A 26,627-nucleotide genomic window follows, 5' to 3' on the forward strand; every position below is an offset into this window, starting at 1 on the left:
AATACCGCAGTTTGAAGCGAACCTGGATACTCGTCGTAACCGTGTACTCCTACCTTTTCCATAGATAATCATTAGGAATCTCTATCTTACATGTCGTACGCTAACTAGAAAACTTACGTGGCACTGAGAATTTCGTAGCGAGACACGTTATACCCGTGGGACTTCAATCCCCGTCACTGACGTCCTTGTCTGTTTTTAAGTTACTTACGGTGGTCAGTTTGCCGGATTAAATTGTGATGAAGACGAATAACATTTCTAGCTCTTTCCGGATATGATTTAGACTGATCACTATTTCATTCTTCTAATTTTAAAAATTGTTTGATGCGCTATTAATGTCGAGATTATATAAATTTAATATCACTTTACCGTTCTTTCTGTTTTTGCCCAACAAATTTTCATACAAGACAAACAAATAAAACGCACCCTGCAGAGTGAACGCTAATAACTCTGAAACAGAACTTAACTTTTCTACTACAAAATCCCGACGACTTCCTTCAAAAAGTTCACTGCTTCAACTGCTGCTGCTTACACTATCGAATTTGGGTTGGAAGTGCACTGAAACTGCAATGTTGCAATACCTTTCACTATATTACTTCTTACTTTTACCTTCAATATAACCTGTTCTGCAGCCCATCATCGCATAATCGCATAAGCTTTTAACACTCTGTTGACCACAGAAATTCTTTTGTTAAGTTTCAGTTCAACCTGAGCTGCGTTAAACTAAACTCACTTTATTTAAGCAGTAAATCGATGGTAGAAAATCCATCATATTCTCACTTTATTTAAAGGTAGAAAATCCATCAATTTTATTTTCTTCGCTTAATACGATCGCAATGTGCAATTCTGCTTGACGCAGCGTAAATCAAAATTTAATTTGACGAGAAATAAAGTTGCTCTGCACTTTTCAAAATATTTAATATAAATTATGTCATTTCAGATTGGTGAGGAGAAAATGTTGGAAAATTTAGTTGCTTGGGTTCTTAACAATTATGTAGGAGAATATTTAGAAAATTTGAATACCGATCAGTTAAGCATAGCTTTGTTGCAAGGTATGTCCTGCTTTGCCATCATCACATCATTTATTAATGTCTTTCCACTCGTTATTTCCTTTTTTTTTTCAATTTTCGATTTTTTAAATCAATTATTAAGTTTCTTTTCGAAAACAAATCGGAATTTCAAGTATATAATGTGGTAAAATATAACTTTCAGGACAGGTTGAACTGGAAAATGTTCCCCTGAAGAAGTCGGCTTTGCGTAAATTCGATATTCCACTAAAGGTAACCAAGATTTTTTTATAAATTTTTGAACTAAACTTGTAGTAAAAATTTTAAAATACGTTATAATGTGAATGTCTTCAAAATTTCTAACACTTCTAATGTCGATTTCCTATCTATGAAATTGGTCTTGTTGATTCTTATTTTCCATTTTGTTAGCAATCCATCATATTAGACACTTTTGCTTAATGATATGCATGCATCCTAAGCTGGTGATTACTGTTACTGCAAAGAAATTGACGTCCTATGAGGCAAATTAAGAAAAAAAGAATTTGTTCTTTTAAAATTTGTTTCATTTCTCAACTGATTTTCCAAAATGTCTTTCTTCAGTTCAAGTTGTAGAATCTAAAATTGCTATGTTAGTGCTAATATGAATCTCTCTTCACCCAACAGCACTTAAAATGAAATTTATATTTGAGGTAAAATCTGGCTTGCTTGGGAAACTTACCCTATCAGTACCATTAACTCGTTTGCGAAGTGAACCATGGGTTATCAAAATGAGTGATTTACTGGTACTTCTGGAACCATCAACATCAGTTCGGTACGATGTTGAGAATGTAGAAATCTATGAGCAAGCTAAAAAGGAGCAGCAATTAGAGGATCTAGAAAAATACCATAAGGTTTGGATTTATTTTCTTTTTTTTTCACTTTTCCTTTTCAAACTGCTAATCTTGATGAATATCTACGACTATATGTAGACAATAAAATGATCAAATTTTTGCTAAAACATTTTTCGGCTGAAGTTTGTTGTTTGAAATATCCTAAATATGAGGAACTTATAAAACACTTCATATCCATAAAATTGGCAAGATTAGTTTAATTTAGAATCTTTCAAAATTCTTGCCAGTTTTGGTTAGACATTGAAATTTTGAAATGAGTATTATAAACTTACGTAATAAATTTGAAAATTTGAAAAAGGAATTTTTTAAATTTTTTCTTTAAATATCCTAAGGCAAAAATACTTATAAATTTAGTAAATGTAAAGAAGTTGAGTATGGAGGAGTATTTAGGAAATGGGTTATTAAACACCAAATTGCGAGAAAAAAAAGAAAAGTGCTAGAAGATTAGGAATTTTACAAAGGAAAGCGAAAGAAGAAATATCTGTAATACTACAGATTCTAAAAGTTTTATATGCGAAAACAAAAGAAGAACTTATGAACATAATTCATGATTTTGCTGAGTATAATGTGTTAAAAAAAAATTTTAATTACAAAACTGTTTTTACAAAAGAAAAGATTTATAAAATCGAATGGTATGGTTTTAATGGCTGAAATATTGTAGCAAAAAGAGATTTCAAAAAACACCATTAATAAGTCAAAGAATTTTTACAAGCAGGTAGTATAATGGTGAATAAGCGTGCTGTCATGAACCTTTTTTAACTCTTTTTTATAACTATTTTCCTATATTAACGGATCTAGTTTAATTTTTATGAATCCGAACCTCAAAACAATGAATAACGTATAATTATTTTAAAATTTTTTAATAGGATTATTTTCAGAGACAATTACTAAGTTATTGGGGTTTGCCTAGCCCAGACAGTGCATCGGAACAAAACTGGTGGGGGGCATCATTAGTATCAACTATTGTCAATAATATTCAGGTATTTAGAGTTTTTTTTTTTTATGAATTTGTTTTTATTTATACTTAACCGTATTTCAATTTCAAAGCTTTAAAAGTTTGAAATTTAGGAAAAACAGTTCCTGTGTTATCGCAATTATATAATTATAATGTTTTAATTATACAGTGAATTTCCTTTCTATGATTTATGATACTGCTATAATTCTGAACAAAAAAGTGGAAAATAAGTGTTATCATTTTTGTTCATTTTTTCTTTGCAGTTAGTTCTAACTAATGTTCACATACGATATGAAGATGATGTAACATTATCGAACAATATACCATTTGTTTGTGGTGTGCGTATACATAATGTCAGCATGCAAACTACAAATTCACATTGGGTATTTTAATTTGATTTGTTTGCTTCTTGTTTATTTTATTTCAGCTAATGAAGTGACATTAGACAGACAGTAAATTGACAACTTTTTCATTTAAAATTGGTTCATGAATCAAAAGTCATATTTCGCAATATAGCGTAATATTTACGTTTTGTTTGTTGTAGATGCATTCTTGAAGTTCTATAGTCTTTTTTGTTGAGATCTTATAGTTTGTATTATGGAAGTAATAGAGGATAATTTTGATCCGTCATTGATTTCCTCCAATTCATTCATTGCTTCCAGAAATATTACCTTATTAAATCATGAAAAATCAATGTCGTTAACGGCGATCTTAAAATAGTGACGTTATTTGCAACTAATGATTTTTTTTTTTTTGGTAACTAAAGATATAGACTTCGGGATAAAGTATGAGAATCAGATTTGATGTTTTTAGGAAACTGGATACATGCAACCACGAGATGGTGTAAATATGTTTAAAAAACTAGGGATAGAAGGTTTATCAGTGTACTGGAATTGTGGGCAGCGAGTCACTGGAGAAATCAAGAGCTACATGGATCTTCAGGTCTAATTTCTCACCTGTTTCTTCCGTTTTAAGAAATTAAGAATTATGGAATGATTTTTTCCGTTTTTAGAAGTTAAAAAATGATCTTTATCTTGCTCAATGAGAAGTGATATCATTAAAATTAGAATTTTGAGTGTTTTTATTGTTTTTACCGGCAAGAAAGTATATTAATTGTAGTATATGATGGCACCAGAAATCAGTAAAGATAATGTGTGTATCCTTCAACCGTTCAGTGCTCATTTATATATGGAAAGAAATACGAACAAATTTCCTTTGAAAACATATCCTTATATTCCTAGATTTAAGGTACGTTCACAAAATTTTTGTCTGAACCGCGTAGATAATGTAGTTTTGTCATTTGTATGAAGGATTGATAAGCTAACTTCTTTTACATTTTGTTTTTTGTGTGTGAATTAATTTTCTTTTATGTTATGCTCGAAGAATTGAAAATTTTTTTCTTTTTTTTTTTTTTTTTTTGAAAAATTTTTTTCTATTTTGCAGCAATTTTTTTTTCTATCAACAAAGCAATATCGCTTTAAAAGAAAAAACTTATTTCTTTTGTAGTTTAATTTGTGTCCTGAGAAAGTTGTAATTGAACTGACAAAACGACAACTCTTGGAAATGAGTTCATTAGGAAAAGAATGGGCTCGGTTTGACAGGTCACGACAACATCGAAAATGGCGGCCACTGACCACTGTTGGTGAAAAGTATGTATTGTCAGTCTTAGAGTATCACATTTTTGCTGATTAACAATTGAACGAGAAATGAGAATATTTACGTAATGTATATCATGAAAGTTGAGACTTGTATCTTCATTAGGATTACTTTTTTAGTGCGAAAGAATGGTGGAATTTTGCATACAATCGTGTACAGGACCAAGAAAGGCAAAGAAAAATAAGACATACTTGGAGTTTTGCTTATAATCGTGCAAAGCAACTGAACTCATATTGTCGAGCTTATCGACGGAGGTTACTATCTTACTTGGAGACATCTGCAATCTCCGTATGCCCTGTTTTATATTCTTTTTTATGTTATTGTTTTCAAAGTTTATGTGTAATTTTTCATGACAACTCTTGTTTTCATAATTGATGTCTAAATCTTTTAAAAAAAAAAAAAAAAACTATTACTGGAAAATACTTTTCCTAGGCTAGTGGTCAATCGAATAAATTTAATGAAAGGTATGAAACCTCACATTTTGGGAATGCTTTTGGCCAAAATTATGGTGCGGAACATACGGAAGAAGTGGGAACAATTACAACTTCATCAAATTTAACAACCACTGCTTCTTTAAGAAGATCTGCAAACTCCGAGGATTTAATTTTGATGAAACAAATCGAAAGAGATTCCAATTACACCTATCATGTGAGTTCCGAGTTTCTAGTGCTGTTTGAATTCTAATTTCTCATTATTTTCATGTTCGGATGTCAGTAAACGTTAATGCTACCTGTTTTAGTGCTACGCTCACAAACTCAAATTATTGAGCATTACAAACGAGCAATTGTTGAATTATAAGTATTGAGAAAATGTTGGAGTAGACATTACTCAATAAAATTCAATTTGAGCATAAATCCGATAAAATTGTTTTTTAGGAATTACAATTGTTTCGAGAAACGGTATACCGGCGGATCCTTGCTGAAAAGGAAGCACGTCTATGTAGTGAAAATGGACTGCAGTCGGATGATGAAAGTTTTGAAAACATCGGCTTTCGTTAGTGAAGTTTTTTAAGAGTAAAATGTTAATACAAAGTTATTTTGGTTCTGTTTAGATTTAACATATTATGTATGCAGATTATATATTCTATATCTTACTTATAGAGGCATTAAATAGATCAAAGATTTTATGTAAAATATTGCTTGTTTCAGCTGTATTTCGCAGTGACTCAGATACTGATAGAACAACCAGTAGTAATCATTCGCATTCTGAAGAAGGAACAAAAAATTCTGGTGGTGGATTATACAGTTGGTTGAGTAGTTGGATATATGGTCCACAAAAAGGTTCTCAGTATTTTTTTAGCTTAGCTAATTTATTCACTTTTGCTTTGTTACCTAACCAAATTGAATCATTATTGCATCTAACTAGTTCTCTTTAGAAACTGTTCAGTTGCTGTTATAACCTAAGTCAAATAGAAAGCACTGAATTAAAACACCACATTAATTAGAATTCTGAAAAGAAAATTAGATAAATTGAGACATCAGAAATTTAAACTCAAATTTCTACAGAGGAAGCAAAATCAGAAAAAAAGGATCATTATGAATCAATGTTCGATATGTTATCTACCAATGAAAAAGAAAGCTCTTTTTCCACAGATTTCAAGCTGCTTGAAAAACAGGTAAGTCATTTTCTCTTTTTTTTTTCTGTCCTCTTTTTTCTATCGTTCTTTTTTAGGGAGTTTTAAAGGATTTCTTAATTTCTGAAAAATTTGTAAAAAATGACAGAAATATTAAAGGTTGAAGATGAAATTTTGGATGTGCTGAACGAGAGCAGGGATGATTCAACTATACTACATCGTGATACTCTGCTAGCGGAAGTAAAATTGAAACTTGAAAGGATGACAATACGTTTTATAGAGGATTTTGAGGTAATTTGTTATAAACTACCTTGGTTTTAAAAAACAGGTATCAAGTTTTTCCAAGTAGCATGCACTAAGAAGTTGACCAGTCGATAATTGTATTTTTTATAGTTTTCCTTCTGATTACTCAGATCTTTTTTGCAAGTGCAAAAAAAAAAATTAAAGAAGCTGCAAATAAAGTCTAAAATAGGCTTTCTTTATCAGTACGTCACATCGTTGATCAAACAAAACTTTTCACACAATTCAAAAAGTTTTCAGACTTATTCTTTTTACTTCAAGCGTTTTACTTTTGCCATTTATGCATGAAAAGTTACTATGAAGGATTGGAAGCGGAATTTTATAAAACTATCGAATTAGTAAAATATCAGTAAGAAATTCTTAAAACATGAGTTTCAATTACAATGTTTAGAATCGAAAAGATGGAAGTACGCGAGTGCTAGCGATGGATCTGTGGCAGTTAGCAAGCTGTGTTCATCTTAGCCCACGTCGCCATAGTACGGCTGTGTCACTTTCTGTTAAAGATTTGAGTCTGCAAAGATTATGCACTTTCCCTGCGGAAGATACATTAATCGACAATACGCAAGATGGTTAACAATTTTTCTCTATTTATAAATGTGCAGTTCGCACTTCACAGTGAGAAAAAATAAAGTTGAAGCTGTTAGTATGAGGTCATCTTTATCAATTTGTTCTAGACGAAACTGATAGACAAGAAAGCGAATCGTTGATGTTTGGATTTGCCAAAGAAACAACTCAAATCTTATTTGCAATTGGGAAAGCTGGAAGAACTAGTAATCGAAATACTTCAGAGTATACCAAAAGCAATGATTTGAACGATGCACTTTTCCGGTAAATTTTCTTTCAATATCTGATATTTAAATTAAACTCTTTGCAGATACGATTTATCTCTTAGTTTTTCCTAGTAGTCCTTGCTGATGAGTCAGTTGCTTGTCAAATTAGAGCTTTTCAGTTTTATTTATTTATTCATTTTTTTTTTGAAGATTAGCATACCATCGTCGTGCTCCAAAGATGACGGTGACACACACGCTTGATGTAAAATGCAGTGAATTATCAGTACTGTATAATGAAGGTGCTTTTGATGATTTAGCTACCTTTTTCAGCGATAAAAGCACAATAAAACAGGTACGTAAACAACCTTTGTTTATAAACGAAAATTGTGTTTTACTAGTCGATTTTGTTATCTCATTTAATGGTGAATGTGTTTTTTTTTTTTTTTTGAAAATAATATACAAAGGTTAAGCGTTGGATTATAGTAAGATTTTCGGGTCCATCAGGTTGAAAAAGGGGAATATTTAATCATAATAAGATTACAGTTAATAAACACAAATATTTGGGATGTAAGATATATGTTAAAACATAATTTCTTTTTAAAAACAATATTTTTATTTATTATAGGATAAAAATTTGGATCCTATATTGATGGAAGTTATCACTGTCATTGACTTCGTTATTCATTGTCCCCAAGTTTGTAATTATTTTTTAATAATATTCATTCAGTTTAATATTCTAGTCGTTAACTTCTTTATGCTAAGTTCCAGAACACTATAAATTCTTTTTTTTTTTTTTTTAATATATATATTTAAATTAGCAAATACGGAGCTCGGCAAAGTAGAGCATGCAAGCAGGATCGTATTGTATATGCGTTTCGGAAGAAAAGTTTGAGATTTTTTCGTGAAAATTTCGATATCTTTAAATTATAGATAAAAGTGGAGTTGCGTAGCAAACGGGGGAATTTATTAGATCGAAAAAAGAAATCAGCAACGTCGACACCGTTTGCTCTGGGTGATATGAGGGATTTAGTTGTTGGAATAACAAACAGAGAACAATTTATTACAACGGTATGGATTTGGAGGAATCTATTTAAAACATCTCATCTGCTAAGAAATATATGATTTTCAGGTATTCATATTCACAGGATGATATAAGTTTTATTCTTTAACACAAAAACTGAAAAACCAACAGGTATTCTTAACAACTGCTGTAATATTTAAGGTTAAAATTGATTTTGGTTCGTTGGAAGTTAAAGATTTGTTCGAGCCGACAAGCGATGAATTATTATGCATAAGAAGTCAAACTTCTCTTAAGGTTTTCGTAAATTATTATATCTGATGTAGTTAATTTCGCTTTTTTAGTGGTAAAATACAGCTTACTTTTCTGTGATACTTATTCAATAAAAACGGCGAATAATGTTTAGAAACAAATGTCTGTCTCATGTCCAAGTTTGAATGTTGACGACTTACGGTGCAAATCTTCTTTATCTCAGCGACGTATACGCAGTCTCAGTAAAATATTTTTTATTTATCAAGAAACATCTCCAAGTTAATTTTCTGTTTTAGTTCATTTAGATGGACTTTTAATAATTTTTATAAGCTTCAAAAAGCCACTCAAAAAAGTATATAGTACTTGTTAATGAATATATTTTAATGTGTGCAAATGATTATGAAGTTCAGGCGTAAATTCACTATCTACCACCGTGGATAATAGTAAAAATGAGAGATTGGGAAGCCCGCAGGAGAGTGCTGCTTTCAATAGTACTGCATTAAAGAATATTGACGTTGTTGGTGCATCTCATTTCACTTGTCTTTTAATTGGTAAAGAACACCCATCTTTTGAATCTGAGTATAAAAAAGTGGGTACTTTATTCATCTGTTGCTTTATTTATTTATGATTAAAAAATTCAGAAAATGTAAAAGATATGAAATGGATTTTTGATTTAGAATTATGACTCGTAATATCAGTGCTTGCTTAGAGTAAAAGAACCTTGGTATATAATTTTTATTTAGTTCTATACTGCAGTATTTATATGTTACTGCAAATGCTTTTTTGAAGGATGAAGTGATAGAAATGAGTTTAAAATAATATATATTGTTCTGTGGAATTTAAATGCTTGCCAAATCTATTTGATTGTGTAGGTAAGCTGTTTGATAAACATGGATGTACCAAAAATAGAAATATGTATGAATCGGCGGAGTTATACACTATTGCTCGATTTTTTTGGCTTGTTGGAACCAAAAGCGGAACTTCCAGAAGACTATATCGAAATTCAAGCTCGTCCATCTGCAGCTAGTACAAATATAGCTTTACAAGACCTAGGTTATTTCAAAATGTTTCCTTCAAAATAGTAAACCTTCACTGCTGCTCAAAACGAGGTTATTTTGAGATTGCATGCAAATTTTTTGGAAAGAATTCATATTGAATATCTATTCTTTACGAAAAAGATATTAACAGTACAAGTAAAAATTTGAGGGCCAGTTTGTACAGGGAGGAGAATTATTGAGATTTATATGATAGTTGTTGAAATAAAAGTTTGTAGTTCACCTGTTAGTTTTAGTTTCAGTTTTAGATGTTAATAATCTTAGGAAGAATTCAGTTATATCGATTCACTATTGCTCAAAACGAAGTTCAGTGATTCTGTGAAAATGTTTAATCAAAATTTTCTCGATCATAATATGATTTTTATTGCAGAACCATATAACATGAAAGTTAAATTTAATGCTGGATTGATACAAATAGTGATGAATTATCCAACAAATAAATGTCAGTTGGGTGTAATCCGAGCAGAGGAAGTGTTTATGATTGCGGAGGTGAGGGATAGTTCAGAATTAAATGCAAGAATTCTAGATTTTTCTTGTTGCTCTTTATTCCTTAATCAAAAGTTTAGTTTAAGTTGTTCTACTTGTTATCTGTTTCTTCTGTTTGCATCTCATCAAATTTTCTTTTTTTATTTTTGCGTCACATTTCTTTCGCCCTCGAAGTTGTTTGGTTTCTTTATGTTATCTGGTGTTGTTGCTTTTTGTAGGTAATATAAAGAAAATTTTCAAAAGCTTATGTTTCCATAATCCTGCCAACACGTAGAAATAGTATTACTATAGTAAAATAGATAACTTATAGGCAAGGATCAATGACAACGAAGTACCACTGGAAATATCGCTATCGCTGGGAAATTGTTCATTATCGGATAGTACACCTTTTTATTCAGAATTGTACAGTGAACGTGTTAATCTTCGAGCGTTACCAAATAAAAAGGAAGAAGTGGAACAAACTTTTCATTCAGATGACGAAAATCAAAAACATATGTTACCTTCTCGCACAACTCTCCATATTACCAAGTAATATTTATTGGACAAAAGTTTCGTGTTAAAAGCTATATTATTTTCTTGTATTAAAATTTTTAGTAAACCGACTTGATATTAAAGACATAGCACTAATCTGAAATGGTGCCAGTTTAATTTAAATGTGTTCAACAATAAGCAGTAGCAGTAGGCTCAGCATCTCTACTTAACGAGAAAATGAAAAAGTGGCAAGTTAATTTGAAAAAGAAAGAAAAATCAAAATTATAAAGTGAAAACTGTAGGTGTCTATGTGCCACATCAGCTACAGCAAAGGGATATGACGCAAGTATTATGTTACGAATACCACCAACAGTTAGCATATCATATGTTCATACACATCGTTATTTTAATGCATTATTGGATTTTTGGCAGCATTTTATAGAGCTACAGAATATTGTCATGCGAAATAACATTTCATCTCCAAACATTCAAGTAAGTTAACTGTATTAAATATCTAGATTATCGAACCTTGTCACATCTATATGTTTCATCGGTTGTAGAGTGTGGAATATCATGTTATTGTATTTATTCTAAAGTTCAGTATGATTTAGAAAGTATTTTAATTTCTTCAGATGAACAATGATGTGCGAAGCAGGATAAAGCTAATTTGTGAAATTGAATGTCCGTGCGTTATTGTCCTTCCACTCAATCAATTGTCTAATCAAGTGCTTCTCTGTGAAACTGCTAATATTCGTATCAATAATCGATTCCAATTATCATCTTTAATTCCTAAGTTTCAGGATTTCGAGATTACGAATGTTTTTGGTTTGTTATTTCTTTCAATTTCTTATAATTCATTCTTTACTTTTTTCAAGAAAGTTTGATTTTTTTTTTTTTAAACTAAGCATCTGTTCTTCTGTGCAAAATTTGATAATTTAATTTTTATGTGCAATATGATCAAGAAATTTTTCTTGGTTGATTTAAATAAGAATGTTAACTAATAAAACATCAAAAGTTTGGATATAATAATAGGACATAACGAGAGTAATATTAAGATGATGACGATCACGATTGCTGCATTGACTGGATGTCAGTAGTTTGCACTGAAACATCACTTTATGAAGGCGTAAGGGTATCAAACACCAAGGCTGGAGTTCGCGAAATACCAGGTGATATTTTTTGACTTACAGCTAGAATTTGAGAATGTTCTTACACAAATATTGGAATCATAAAAACGTCATATGAAAGTAAAAAAAGAATTAGAAGTAGGAAATATAATGAAACAGCAAATTTAAGAAGCTAAAATGAAAAGGTAATATTAATTTTGATTGCGTTTATGTGAATGTTTTAGACTTATATAACATCTAATTCTTATGGCTAATAAAGAAGAAAGTAAAATTTTAGGTTATGAAAGAGTGTGCTGCGATATGTTTCAGCATTTTCATTTCTTAAGTTCGCGAAAAAGTGTACTTTCGAGACCTTGTGATTTGTTAATAGATATTTTTCGAAACTTGGATATTTTTGTTTCTCACAGAGGTGAGCAATCTCTTTTGTTTTCAATGTGTGTTGAAAATTTTTTAACCCAATTTAAATTGTAAACTGTTTTGATGGATTTAGTTTTGGGAGAGAATTAGTAGGTATTAAACACTGAGCTTATTAAATTGCCTTGAAAGTTTCTCATTTTTTCCTGGAAATGAGACTGAGAAAATAAAATGAACTTTTTATTACCCATTTTTTCGAATTTCTATTTGAATTTCCACTTTTCTATATCCTAGCATTTTTCCCATCTTTCTAATATTGATCGTAATACATTTTAGTACCAGACGTAGTAATTACTACGTCGCTCGCCAACCTAAATGTCAAGTTAACCACTGAGTTTTATCGATTACTGCGCGGCTTCTTATCGATGAACTTAGGTGATGCTTTAGTCCTCGCATCAGAAACAATACCCATCGAAGTTTTGCAAAAACCTGCAGAATTCCATGCAAGTTTTCAATTGTGTTTTTTTAAATCGCTTTTCAAGTATTGTAAATGTCTTAAGCTTATTGTTTCATTTTTTCTTATCAGCATGTTATGACTTATGTTTCTGGAAATTGAAGATATCATCTTTATTGTTACTTGGAGATTGGAGGCCATTTATACTGTTTTATATATGTTAAAAACGTTTTTTATCGACATTAAACTTAAAAAATGTATTGTAAGGTTTGTATCAAGTTTTAATTTTTCCGTGGCAATAATATTTTTCAGGAAGTTATTGGAGTGAGCAGTAAATATGCATCGTTTTCATTTCGAATGATGCTCGTAAACGTTGAAGTGAGTGCATTATTTCTTGAGTTGAGGATATCAGTAAGGAATATTTTAAGAATTGGATTTTAAATCTATTTGGTGTAACTGTGTATATTTCGTTGCAGTTTAATTGTTTTGTGCAATGTGAGAATTCTCAAGGATTTGTACCATTAGCTGGAGTGAAATTGAATTCCTCACGCATATCATTTGATGTCTATATCGATAATCAGTCAGAACTGGATTTAATCTGCGAAAGTACTGAACTAATCGACATGCGTTTTTTTGGTATGAGAAAGTTAATGCTTAATAGAAGGAATCGAAAAAGCTTTTATTAATAATCGAAAGAAATAGAATATATTAAATATGATCATTTAAATTTATCGTTAATATGTGTATCTTTTAAAATCAACTTTCTGAGTGGAGTTTTTCAAGAACTCGGGAAGATTCCAAAGAAATAAATTTAATTAAATTCCTGTGTTGGCTTCTAGCTATAACTTATCAATGACTCAAAGGTGATTCTTGATTCATAAGTGATTCTCGATTGAAAGTAATTCTAAATGTTGTTTCTTTTCGCAGATATGGAATTTAATAATAGAGCGAATGTTTTTAATTCAGTTCTCTTTCCGTTACCCAAAGTGGATTCAAATAGGTGCGTTTCATGTCTGTGTTCAGTTTTGTTTGTTGACTTTTGACAATGAAGTGAAGTACTTGTACCTTAATTTAGCTAATGATAAGAAATTATATCGACTGAAATGTCATTGCACTAATTTTTATCTTTTTAATTTATTTATTCTTGTTTTGTTTTACTTTTGACCATGAAGGAATTTTACACAAAAATATTAAAAAACCACAAAACTGATGATCGTTTATCAAAATTAATGATAATTAATGCAGGAATTATGTTTTCATTATTGTGATTGCGAATGATGATCTAATTTTCATTTAAAAGTCTTTTGATCTTTTTTCGGTTTATTTTTGTGAAAAATGAGCATAGTAATAAGTCTCAGATAATGCTTCATTTTCAGAAGTAAACTTATGTCCGAAGCTCATATTGTTTTTAAGTGTGATGAACCACCAGTAATTACATTGGTCCTATTAAATGCACGAGTGCTTTTGCTACTAGATTGGCTTAATGATGTGAAAAATTTTTTCCTTCTTCATTCCGACTTCATACCGCCAGGTTATCGAAAATTAAAGTTTTGAAAAAACATTAGAACATATAATAAAAAAAAAAAAATCGTTTTCTTTCAAAGCGCACAAGTGAAACGATGAATTTAACATATTTTTTTTAGTGGAAGATGCATATCGAGGCATTGTGCGCACAACGAAATTAGGAATTATGGAAAGAGATCCACAAATTCATGAGTCTGTGGAACAAACTTTTTCTTTAAAAATCACACTAAAAGAATGTGATTTAATACTTCTTGAAAAGCCAGAATCTCTGCACAGTTTGGCTCTTGTTGCTCACACTACTGCTGTCTTGAATATGAACGATGCACGCAAATTGTTTAATGTTAATTTAGAGATACAGGTATGTTTAATATTTTAGTTTTATTGCAAGTTAGCGAGCATTTATACGGTCTATTTATCTTCGATATTTATAAGGAGCAGAATTATGTATAATGAATTGCATTCCATACCAATATTATTTTGTAGCGAATAAACTTGGACTGGTTTATGATGGCATCTGAAAGTGAAAGCAGATGTCAATTAACGAATGATTTCTCGATGACAATCAGCCTTTCAGTGGAAAGTGATACAGATGTCGAAGGGCAATCTCCAAAACTTGGACTTTCTTCAATTATTCCCATTAAACATCAGCTTGTAGTAAGTTTTCTTTTGTTTTTTTGTTCAAATTAAAAGTATTTTCTTTTACTTAAAATCTAGAAGCAAATCTTTCACAAGTAGATACTCATATTCTGATTTGGTTTCACTGAATTAACATGTTTTTAAAGGCTGAAATTAGTGATATGGTGGCTAGGGTGTCATATCGAGACCTTCATGTAGTGCGGAATGTTCTCACTTCCTCACTAGAGAGATTGAATAAATCGCTGGAAAAAAGTGCTGTTCGAATACATGATCCTTATTTGGCTGAAAGAGGTAAAATCTTCTGAAAACTGATCGATTCTGTCGCAAATATACTACATAAAGTAAGATTAAGATCAAATAAGTTTCGAATTCACTTATTTACTCTTCTTTTGCAGAAGGCGCATCAATCACTGTTTTCCGCACAATCATGAAGGGCAGTCAGATTTCCTTTTGGTTAATGGATGACCATCAAGGAACAGTTTTTCCGCTTATTCGATGCAAGTTTAAAAGTTTGTTTTATACTCCTATGAGTTTATCTGTTTCTCTTTTTTTCATTTCTTTGGACAACCGCCAGTGATTGGATACTACTTAAGTAGGAATACGAAACCAGCTGCTAATACTAAGTAGTACCAAACCCCATTTTTGATGAATTATTAAAACTTAATGTATATGATATGCTCTTCTGTTGGTTGCTTTCAAAAATAATATATTGATGATATCTTTGAAGAAATAGTTCTTTAACTTAAAACTTTTTGTTTAGAATTTTGTTTAAATCGATATCTGGAGAAGGTTAATGGCTCTTTCACGTTTGTTGCGGATTATTTCAATCAAAATGTTTTTGGTTGGGAACCATTAATTGAAGATTGGGAGTTAAAACAACTATCGGTGTTTGCTAAGAAGAACACGACAGTTATAGACATTTTTGCTGGTAAATATCAGTACTCAATCTATAATGGCATGGCAGTTGAATAGTTTGTAGTTTTACTAGCCACTGTAAAGAATATTTCTTGCATGCGGCAGTTTATGTTGTATTTCGCTTGTTAGCGTGATTTATTTAGTTCATTTCATAATGTTTTGATGCGATGCACATTTTTGCTATGGCAGAATAATTATTAGCAAAATTTCATTGCAGGTGAATTCAGTACTTTTAACGTCAATATCACTCAAGCGTTTTTGCGACAAACAGTACGTTTCAGTTTGCAATTGTCTGAAATCAGACATTCTTTGGATGAAGATTTTCGGTAAAATTTCAATAGTGTTAGTTATGTGAGGGGTATAGTTCTACACTCTTTTTAATGTAAAGCTTATCTAGGTCTTTCGGAAATGGATAAATGCTGCTTCAATGTGGACTACATTATCATAACAACCTTATAATTCCAAGGCAACAAATGGTTGATAAACAAAAAAAATTTTTTACAAATCTAGCAATTAAATTCTTCTGAAATTTACATAAACAAATGAATACTTTTAGGGGGTCATGTGTTCGATCAAGATCGGATCATCTTCCTTATATTTTGCACAATGAAACCGGTTCTAGTCTGCGTTTCACAACAGCTACTGACGAAGTTCTAGAAGCTAGATCTATGCAAAGGAAGTCCACAGCCAAATGGTATCAAACAGCGCCAGATGCATCCACTACTTTCGAATTTCCCACAAAACGACTTACTATTGCAGTTTGTTTTCAGTTCATTTATAACTAAAGCCTTTTTACTTCTTTTTATTTGTAAAATGAAGTTTTTCAAATAATCAAATTTTGAAGGAAAATTCGGAAGAAATCCATCAGCTCATAGTACGTGTTGATGGTTGGGATGAGATATCTCCAGTAAATGTGGATGCAGTAGGCACATATTTTCGACTTGCTAGATGTTCAACTTCCAGAGTTGCAGACGTAAGCTATGCTTAAACTTTAAAAAGTTGAAAGGTTATTGCTTGGTTTGCTCATATGTAATATTTCATAAACTGAAAGATGTTCGTACCAGTTTTTTAGAGTAATTTTGGTATTAATGTTCGTTTGGTGATTGTTGTTACAATGGATAAAAATGGTCGAAAAGTAGTGACTATAAGATCTGCACTAACAGTTATCAACCATCTTCTTGATCCCATTTTATTGATTCTTACCTGTGGAAGTTCGAAAGTTCCAGGTTTGTCAGTTTTTTAAACTGCACTGAAAATATTGAATAATTTATGAGATTTCAATTTACCACTTGAGTATATTTTTCAAATATTTTGTTGAAGAAACATCAATCATTCGAGTTGATCCGAAGAAAACATTGCATGTACCACTCAAATTCGCGAGTGCTTCAATGGCTGTCAAACCAGATGGTTGGAATTGTTCGAAGACTCATGAAGTATTTTGAAAAATGATTGAAAATGTTTTATAAAATTTTCAAACTAAAATGTATGTTTTAATTTTAGGTCAAATGGCAAGAAGCAAAGAGTGCAGGGGAAAGAATCAATAAATTGTTAAAATTTGATATATTTGATACATGCTATTGGTAAATTTGTATTTTTTTAAGAACATTATCTAGCTTTTTACTTAAATTTGAAGGTTTTCAGCACCCATTCAATCCTTTAATTTAAATGAGTGATTATATTTTCAGGATGTGCTTATCTATAAAACGAGAACATTATCCGGAATACGAAATGCTGTCTGGGCATACAATAAGCTTCTCACCTCCCCTTTCGGTCCTCAACTTATTACCAGTTGATGCAGAATTTCGTATTTTTAATACAAAATATGCTGTTTCCGCCAGCAAACAAGTACAAATTACATCTGTGAGTGTTTTTTTTTTAACTTTTAACTTGAGGATTTGAAAACTTTTTCTGTCTCCAAAATTTCTTTATATAAAGTATCATTGCAAGCCTGATATATTCTGAAGACAAAAGTTCTGTTTTTTTTTTTTGACTTTATTATCAGGTTGCTGAGTTACAGGTTAATACCGCCGAAAATATCAGTTTTGAGGTCGTCACCGATCGATTTGTCTCAGTGCGCGAAGTTACAGTCACGAAGTACGTAATTCAAGAAAGGAGTAATTATTATTTGAAGCTTTCCTTTACTAGCAGTACACTCATCAAATTGAGTTTTTTGAGTTTACAACTCCTTGAACTTAATTTTACTTATAAAGTTGAAATTAAATTTTATTTTAAGAAATTTGATATCATATACTTTTCAGATCTTCACTAACCCAAAAAGCCGGTGATGTAGATCGCTTACATCTACGCATGAAAGATTCGAAAAAACGATACCTAGACATGTACTGTAGTCTAAGTATTGGTAGTAGTGGATCTGTTTTGCTGGCCTTGTGGGTAAGTTTTGCTTTCATTAATTTGATTTCTACCGTTCTTGTGGAACTACAGGTTAGCTGATTTGTGGATCTACCAGATGTTACCAGAGCTAAAAAATCCTAACATTTCATTATCTTTGATCCTTCTTTCTGTAACAATCGATTTAACCCTTAAACTTCAAACGAATATTTGTTGCTTCTACATTCTGTTCCAGGAAAATTTTTAATATACTTTTGTAGGTACCATACTGGATCGTTAATAAGTCCGGTATTCCACTAATTATTAAACAGGAAGCAACAAATGGTATAGCTGCTGGACAAATGGAAGAACATGAAAGTGCAAAGGATCGAAATCCATTGATGTTTTCATTTGCTAACGACAACTGTCCACGACAGTATGTTTTGAAATGAATCAAAAAATTTAATTCCAGAACAACTGTCGTACATCTTAATATTGTGTGGTCAAAAATTTATTTTTGCAGATGTACTATAAGGGTCGGCCAAAATCATACCAGTGATCAGAGTTACAAACCATTGTTTGGACCCAAGTTTCCACTAACAGTTGGACTACACTCCATGAAATTACGGCTAGTTCATGACCAACATCCAACACAGTTTGTTTTCACCTTCAAGTTTTGATTTTTCAAATTTTTTTTCCTGCTAACATACATGTGATCAATTTTTGAATTTAATCATTGCAGGATATACAATATTGGTGTAGAAGTACGACAGGGAACTGGTAGGTACAAAGATACCCAAGTTGTTATGCTTACCCCACGTTACGTGCTCAGTAATCAAACTTCTTTCGGACTTTCGCTAAGCCACATCGATCGTATCGATGTATGTGACTTTTGTTGTATCCAGTAGGCGAGATGATATGAAGAAAGTTGCAATATAATAGCTCAGAATTTTAGAGTTAGTGATGTATAAACGTCGTTCCACTTATGAACTAGATCTTTACTTTAAAGGAATTTAGAAGCAAGTTTTGTTCATTTTATCTCAGCAAATGATTAATAAAAAGCTTTTTTTTAGCAACCCAATGAGCATGTAAAAGTGGCTAGCAAGTGCAGCCTAATTTGGAATGAAAATTTTGAAGATAATCGAATGATATGTGTAAAACGTGATGATGTCAAGTACTGGAGTTGTCCATTTAGAATCGATCTCATTAGCTCTTTTCATGTTACTATGAGGTTTTAATTTTTATTATGGAAAAATATAGAGGGTGCTTTGATCAATAATATATGCAAGAAGATTTAGGTGGTAAAACTTTTCGACGAGAATTATTTGCTTAAGCTAGAAGAGAAATGGGGAGAAAAGTACCCGTTAGTTGTGATCTTTTCCTGCCTGATCTTCGGAAGAATAACACTAAATACTATTAGTTGTTTGATTTCTTTATTGGAAAATCATATTTATTGTTAATTGAGCAAAAAAAAAAAAATGCATTTTATCACATTTTTTGCGTTTTTGTATGAATCGATCATTCATAAGATAAGTTGACTAGGTATTTTTCTCTTTATTACACAAAATTATTTTTCTTCCAATGTTATTCATTTAAAGAGATGTAGATGAAACTCCTCAGTTTCTGAGAGTTGAAGTGATACTCAACAGTGCTATATTTTACGTTACTTTCACGGACGTTCGTTACTACCCTCCACCAATTCAGCTAGAAAATCTATCCGACGTTCCTGTGTTATATCAGCAAAAAATTGAAAGGTAAAATACTAGTAAATCATACCTTTATTTAACCATTATAGTATACATTCTTTGTAAATTTAAATGTTTTGATATCACTACTAATTTTTATTAGATAAGATATATAAAGTCACTTTTTATTCTTCTATTTTTTTTTATGTGATTCATTATTATACAGAATTTGCTTCTTATAGGCCTTGTTCTCATTTGCGTACGATTTGTAAAGCACGAAGTGCAGTAGATTATGCTTGGGACGATCATTACGCACCAAAATTATTGATCCTTCAAGTGTTCGAGAACAAATCGAATTTTTACGATCCACAAAAGCCAGGAATGGGACCACCTTTAGTGTATACTAACGATGTTTTTATCAAATTTGCGCATTCTTTCAACAGGCAGTTTTTTCATTATTCTTCTTTTGAATGAAAAACCATCCCTTTGATCATTTTTTTTTATTTTGCTTTTATTTGTACTACTACTTTGATTATTTTTGGCTTCTAATCATAATGTTTAGCTGCATTCCATACTTATTGTTTTGATCGATCATGACTGAACTTCACACTAGATTCATTCTGAGTTTATATAGCATTTTATGTTTATTAATGAATATTTTGTTTTCTCTATTGACTGAATAATTTCAAGAAAATTTTGCAGGAAACCGAAAGACGGCTTCACAGATGAACTTGAATTGGCTTTGGAGGTGCTGCATAAAGGGAAAGTAATACTTAATAAACTAAATCCCAGCGACAGTAGTCGTAATCAGTTGTGGCGTTTTACACAAGATGGTTGTCTTGAAAATATTGGAATGAATAATCGCGCAAAAATGGGAGAACGCTACGTGCTTGACGTTCTGGATAATGGTGGATTTGTGTTAATGATGTTGAAACGAAATTCGGCAAGGGACCGTTTTCAAAAATGGCAATTTACATCGGTAAGAATGAAGTCTTAGACGTTTGTTTTCCCGCTGTAGAACATACTCAAAAATTGTAGTGCTACTTAACACTATAAAATACGCATTAAAAAAAAATTATGTGCACTACATGAAATTGTAGTGCTTAGTTAATTGAGCATATAAATTAGCTTTTGAAATTCTATTCTGATAGGAATTTATTTTAGGTTGTTACAATTGAATGAAATTTCCAGGAAAAGCAATTACGTTGTAAAGTGGAAGGAATGTTTGTTGAGGCACGCAAAACAGAAGTTGTACTTGCTATCCCAAATAAGAAATCTATATTGAATAAGAAAGGAATTCCACTTGAGCAGATATGGGAGTTACAGTCGCAACTCCCAGGAAGTGGCATTTTAGATGTAGAATGTTTTCACAGAGGACCTACTTTGGTAGCTTTTACATTTTTCACTACTTTTTCAAATTCAATTTTTTAGTTCTAGTTTTAATTTTAGCTCTGTCTCTCCGTTCGCAAAACTAGTTTTAAAAATCCCTACAGTTTTATGATTTCTAATAAAATAACGTAATTTATCATGCTTTGTTAAATCCATGAATTTCTTTTTAAATTATTCTATAAATCAGAACTGTCATGTTCTTTCAAAAAAAAGAAAGGAAAAAGCTGAGTTAATTTGTAATCTTTTGTTATAAGGGGTTGACGAGATGTATTTGAAGGTAGTCCGCATAACGGATCGGCAGAAATCATGTCAGACACCTGCAATGTACCGTTCTGGTCAGTTATTTCATTTACAACCACCATCCAGCGGTTGTGAAACAAACTTTAACAATGTGTGGAATTTTGAATTGAATGTTTCGATGCAAAATGGTAGGTTTCCTAGATTTTTACATCCTTCATCAGTCCTTATTTCGCTTTTGCTTAAAAATAATGGATTTAATTTTTAATAACAATTTATTACAATTTTATAATTTGATCTTCAGTTAGTAGGAAATAATTAGTCGGTCTCCTGCTTGACATACATTATATCACTTCATTACAGAATGATATATATATTGAACAGAATGATATAATGATATAGAGTGATATAGATATATGTTGAATAGTATGAAACACTGCAGTGTTATGAATTTTCTTCGTTTTTGAAATATTGTGATGTCATTTTTCATTTCGTCCTATTGCTGCTTAAATCCTGGATGCAAAGTAATTCATATTAAGTATACTTTTTGTAGGTATTGGCCTATCTTTCATCAATGGATTACACGAAGAACTGATTTATGCACGATTTCAAGGAATAGTACTACATGTGAATCGTCAAGGTCCGACATATCAGATTACCGGTAGCGTTGAAGTGATTCAGGTCTGATTTGTTTTGAACCAAATACAAATTGGTACTAACTAGTAATTAAAACTGGCTGGCTTATTGTCTCGAATATTACGTTTTTTAAAAGTTTTTTGGAGCTTTTATAATTCATATTTTTAATATTACTTTAATATTTTTAATATTACTTTGATATTTTAATATTAACATTTTCAGGCTGATAATCAACTGCTGACGACAGATCGATGGCAGGTTTTGTTCTGTCAACAAGATATGACAAGTACTGATCCAAGTCTCCAAGAATCACATGTTTCGGTTCCTGCTTTGAAATTAGAAATGAATTGGACACCACTGGAACACTATGATGCATTTGACGTGCGTTATTTGCAAATTAAATTGCATTTTTTGCCTTTATTACATATATACGGAATTTTAAACCAAATATTTTTTTTTTACAGTGAGAATGATTGTGGGCGAATTGTAATCTAAATTCGTTTTATTCTAGCATTTTTTATTTTTAGTGTTTTCGGTTGAAAATGTGTGATTTGTCCGTACAACTCGATGAAACACTATTATGGAAAATTGTTCAGTTTGTGCAAAGTATGTTAATTTACATATGAATTGCAATTTCCATTCTTATGAATTATATATATGTGTATTTGATCCTTGAAAAAAGAATTTGATAAATCCCAATTATTTTTATTCAAAGCAAATATTTGTTATGCTGTCAATTTTATCTTTTTTTTTTTTTTTTTTTAATTAAGATATTTTATTTTTTAGAAACGGAAGCAGCTGAAAGTATGAAGCCTAATGCATTATTGCAGCCACCCAACACGGAACTTGATAAATTAGATCGGGTACAAGCGCGTAGATGTTATTTTGGAACATTTGATTTGGAAATTGGTGCTGTGGCGCTTTCAGGTTGCTTTTTTAGACAATATGAAGTCTCTAAATTTAAGTTTGCTGGTAATAATTTTATTATTTAGTTGTAACAGTTGGCATAAGTGGCCTTCCACCTGATTTGCGAAAACTAAAGCGGCAATTCAATGTGAAATTGGTCAGTTTTGAGAATGCAATGATTTCTCTTCCTCCATTTCGACAGTTTCGATATTTTGAAACGTTTTCGTTTCTGATTGAAACACTCAACAAATTTTATCTTGGTTAGTTCAAAAAACTTTTTTAGCAAATTTTTTCTTGCTTAAATATCTATTGGTTTTAATTGAATTATTTACTCATATTTCTTGCTTGATCTTTTTCAACATTTATTTATTACTGCTCTATAAATATAATGTAGTAATTATTTCCCAATGTCATAGACAGCTTTAGTAGCAATAGTTAACATTATTTAACGCTATTGTTCACATTATTCACCTTACTATTTTTTTTTTTTCCATTACTTTTGGAAAAGAATGGGATGATGGTTTCAAATTTGTAAGAATTCAAAGTTTGATTTTTCAGAAGAGTTAAAAAATCAGACCTTCAATATCGTAGTGACAATGGATGCTTTCGGTAATCCGTTGGGTCTTGCTTCTGATTTAAAGGAAAGTTTTGAAGGACTATTGTTCGAAGGCAATTTGGGTGGTTTTGTTAGCGGCTTAGGATATTGTTTCACTAACAGTCTATCAAAGGTAGTGAATATGCACTATCTCGTCTTAATTGATATTCATTGGATTGATATTTTATAAAGTTTGATGAAAGAAATTTCGTCGATAAAAATATTTATAATTGCAATAAAAAATGAATAACTGAACGAAGCATGTTGATTGTGATGAAATAAAATTTGCAATATTTCTATGGGTAAATGAAGACTTTTTGGTGACCTGCATCATTAAAAGTTTCAGTAACAATTATAATAGTAGTAGATATCTTCAGATTTACTAAAACAATGCGTTTTGCAGGTAGCGTCATCGATGGCTACTGGTGTCGGTGCGTTAACGTTTGACGAACGGCATGAAATGATGAGGCGACGAATGTTACGTTGCCAGCCGCAGGCGGACAGTAATACTGCTCTTGCTCATCTTTATTGTGGTGTGAAGGTTAGTCGCTTTCTTGTTAAGTGTACTGACACTTGTATTCTTCAGCTCGCAAAATTTTCAAATTTTTATAAAGTTATAACCTAATATATTTCATTACTGCTTAAGTTTGTCATTTTTTTAGCTTCCAAATTTTCATGTTCATACAAAGTGGGAAAAATTTGTTGAAGTGAGCTAACTTGAAATTGTTATTTTTTTCAGGGTTTGGGTGTTGGTGTTTTGGGCGGCTTAACTGCTATTTTGACTAATACATATAACGAAAGCCGTAAAGGCGGGCTTACTGTGAGTTCATTTTTGAAAAATTGTAATCCCGTAGAATGGAGAATTTTGGCTGTTTCAATATATTCAGTTTGTTCTTACATAATTTCGAATTGCAGTTAAATACACTAATATTAAGACCTTATTCCATGGAGACGAAATTTTATTAGATGAATGTAAAATTAGCATAATAATACCTGACTGCTATATAAGAAAATTGATGATCTGTGTTATGCAGGGTGCTGTGCGTGGAATTACAACTGGTGCTGTGGACACTGTAACGAAGCCTGTACAAGGAATTTTTGATTTGGTCGAAGGAACAGCTTCAGCTGTTAAAGAAATAGTTGGCGGTCCATCAAGTACATTTTAACCATTTTAGAATGCTTGAATTAAAGTTGTTGGCAGTCTTACTGATAAAGTGTCAATGTCAATCCATAATTCATCGTTAGCTGCTATACTGCTTCACAAAAAGTTTTAATTTCCTTGATTCTTCGGATCTAATTTTATTTTTCAGCGAGGAAGTCACACTTTCCGCTACATCGGGTCCGATTACCACGGGTTACAATGAATTTACAGTCGCTTTTGCCGTGCTATTCCGAACGGCTTGCATATGCTCAGTTAGAGCTTTTGAGAATTAGTGGATTCGCTACGAATGAAATGTAAGCTTTGGCCTAGAGAAAATATATGAGAAAAAAAAAATGTATTATATGAAAGCTGTGTGGGATGCACCGTACCCAACTTTATTTTATGTTAACATTGCTTGATTTTAAAATTCTAGTTGGCATGGTTTGTAGGCTGCTTGATGTAGAAATGTTATTGGATCAAGCAACAACCAAAAACCGAGTAAAACAGTATGCTTTGATTTGTTCCGAGCAGTGTTATATTGTCCGACAAATTGATTTAGAGCCCAGCAGTGTGGTGCAGAGAATACCTTACAAACAGCTTAAATTAATTCAGGCAGTTCCTGTCAGTGAAAAAAATAGCTTCTTTGGAACCATAGGTATTGTTTATCTCTTTTTGCGTTTTTGGATCGCTCAGTTTCAAGTTATAATTTACACATTTTTCCCTCGCTGCAACAATTAAATTCTTGTAATTAATTTTGCACTGTTGAAAAGAATTTCACTAGCATGACTGCGTTGTTTTGCCAGTCTAAAACTTTATTTGAACATAATGAGGTAGCTTTTTAATATCAGCTTCGAAAGAAAGGATTGATTTTTTTCTTATTTTTATAATCGACTTTTCAACGTAAAAGTGGTAAAAATCCATTAAAAAACTTCCCATTATTAAAAAAAATTCATACTGCTTTTTCAGTAAGTTATTTCTGTACTTTCATTTGACAAATAAATGCTGTCAGTTGTTAAAACTTCACAGTACACTTCAGATTGGATGATTAAATGAAGTTTTTTTCAGAAGTAGTGTTAGAGATTTCATCTGGGCGAAGACAGCGTTTACCCCACATATGGTGTAATCGTTTCGAAGTAGCGAAAAGACTATGTGAAAAGGTAGGTCGAGCTAAGCAACTGTATGATCATGGAAAAAGAACATTAAATACTGTAGATGATTTTGATATTCTTTGATAATATATCCTTTAAATGCTTTCATAATATGGTTCTGTTTTTTTTTTTTTTTTTTTATTTTTATTTTTAAATTGAAAATGAGGTTGTCGGATACTTCATTGATTTTTGGTGTTTTTTTTTTCTACCATAACTTTCTCACTATTAATCTAATAGATATTAACGAATTGTTCGTTTCTGGTCTTTTTTGTAAAGCATTTGCATGATAAACCTAACAAGTACTGAGTTACTTGTTATCTCTTTATGTTAAACACTAACCATCTTAAGGTTGATCAGAAACTATTTAGTATGATATTTTGTTACTAAAACTCAAAACATTCCAATGATTCAAAAACGCTAGGTGTTGAGTGTCTTTTAGATTAAACTGTTAAAAAAATTGTAGTTTTTTGTTGCTATATTGTTGTAACATCTTATATTACATATGGAAAAGTCTCCTTTAGTTGTATAAATACTAAATCCTAGTTTTTAAATCGTTATGCTTTTTTTTATTTGATAGCATTATGATCTCAGAAATGTTATTGTTTGAGTTCTATTGCTTCTGTTTTGTTCGGTGGCATTATGATCTCAAGCATGCTGATTATTTGTTTAGGATTTCTCGTTACTGTTTTTGCTAATCTTTCCATTCAAATTCGATTTCATAAATCATGTCCTAATTCTTAAACGGATGAGGAGGATGGAAGGAATAAAATGAATTTATATTGTTTCATTTTTGGTTTTTCTTTTTTTCCATTCCTGAGGCAATATGGGAATGGGAGGGGAGAAGAGAGTTTTTACCTCTGCGAAACATTCGCACTTTTAAAATTTGGAGTATTGGATGTTTCACTCACTTTGCAAAATATTTTCTTAGATTTTTATTTGTAATCAGTGTTTTCTAATGTTAGACTCAAAATATCGTGGAATTCTTGCTAGATTTTTATAATTTAATAAGTTTTCACATATTCTTTCGTGTATTCGCCTTGCTCAAAATGATTATGAACCGTTGTGTTAACCATCTATAATTTTATGTTCTCCATGGTTTTGATTTTGGATTTTTTTCTCAAG

At 31.3% G+C, this 26,627-nt stretch overlaps 1 protein-coding gene across 2 annotated transcripts; it reads left to right on the forward strand.

Annotated features, from left to right (window-relative positions):
* Positions 1-925: 925 nt before the first annotated feature.
* On the forward strand, positions 926-25,589 carry Bm2384 (Uncharacterized protein; the record flags this gene model as incomplete). Of its 2 annotated transcripts, none has more annotated exons than XM_043077959.1 (69): positions 926-1,049; positions 1,210-1,277; positions 1,694-1,894; positions 2,773-2,874; positions 3,113-3,232; positions 3,663-3,791; positions 3,969-4,097; positions 4,356-4,498; positions 4,625-4,793; positions 4,938-5,153; positions 5,381-5,498; positions 5,654-5,785; positions 6,011-6,120; positions 6,238-6,369; positions 6,770-6,947; positions 7,053-7,206; positions 7,359-7,500; positions 7,774-7,842; positions 8,079-8,216; positions 8,371-8,463; positions 8,573-8,660; positions 8,829-9,007; positions 9,291-9,471; positions 9,844-9,962; positions 10,270-10,487; positions 10,733-10,922; positions 11,063-11,255; positions 11,486-11,599; positions 11,835-11,966; positions 12,248-12,418; positions 12,682-12,743; positions 12,842-13,001; positions 13,293-13,365; positions 13,742-13,896; positions 14,009-14,247; positions 14,373-14,543; positions 14,672-14,816; positions 14,921-15,034; positions 15,286-15,453; positions 15,658-15,766; positions 15,997-16,198; positions 16,285-16,413; positions 16,513-16,666; positions 16,761-16,873; positions 16,941-17,020; positions 17,126-17,300; positions 17,458-17,534; positions 17,699-17,831; positions 18,050-18,204; positions 18,292-18,423; positions 18,511-18,649; positions 18,842-18,999; positions 19,367-19,522; positions 19,696-19,896; positions 20,156-20,432; positions 20,645-20,839; positions 21,120-21,270; positions 21,633-21,760; positions 21,938-22,096; positions 22,243-22,321; positions 22,502-22,642; positions 22,708-22,881; positions 23,180-23,349; positions 23,620-23,757; positions 23,956-24,036; positions 24,251-24,371; positions 24,527-24,671; positions 24,807-25,012; positions 25,423-25,589. In XM_043077959.1, 69 exons carry the CDS (start codon positions 926-928, stop codon positions 25,587-25,589), a joined length of 9,984 nt encoding a protein of 3,327 aa, XP_042933893.1. The 2 variants fall into 2 exon arrangements, with proteins under 2 accessions (XP_042933893.1, XP_042933894.1); XM_043077960.1 differs by having other exon boundaries at positions 953-1,049.
* Between the last annotated feature and the right edge of the window lie 1,038 nt (positions 25,590-26,627).

This window comes from Brugia malayi (assembly GCF_000002995.4).
Source record: "Brugia malayi strain FR3 genome assembly, contig: Bm_v4_Chr2_contig_001, whole genome shotgun sequence".
NCBI lineage: Eukaryota > Metazoa > Nematoda > Chromadorea > Rhabditida > Onchocercidae > Brugia > Brugia malayi.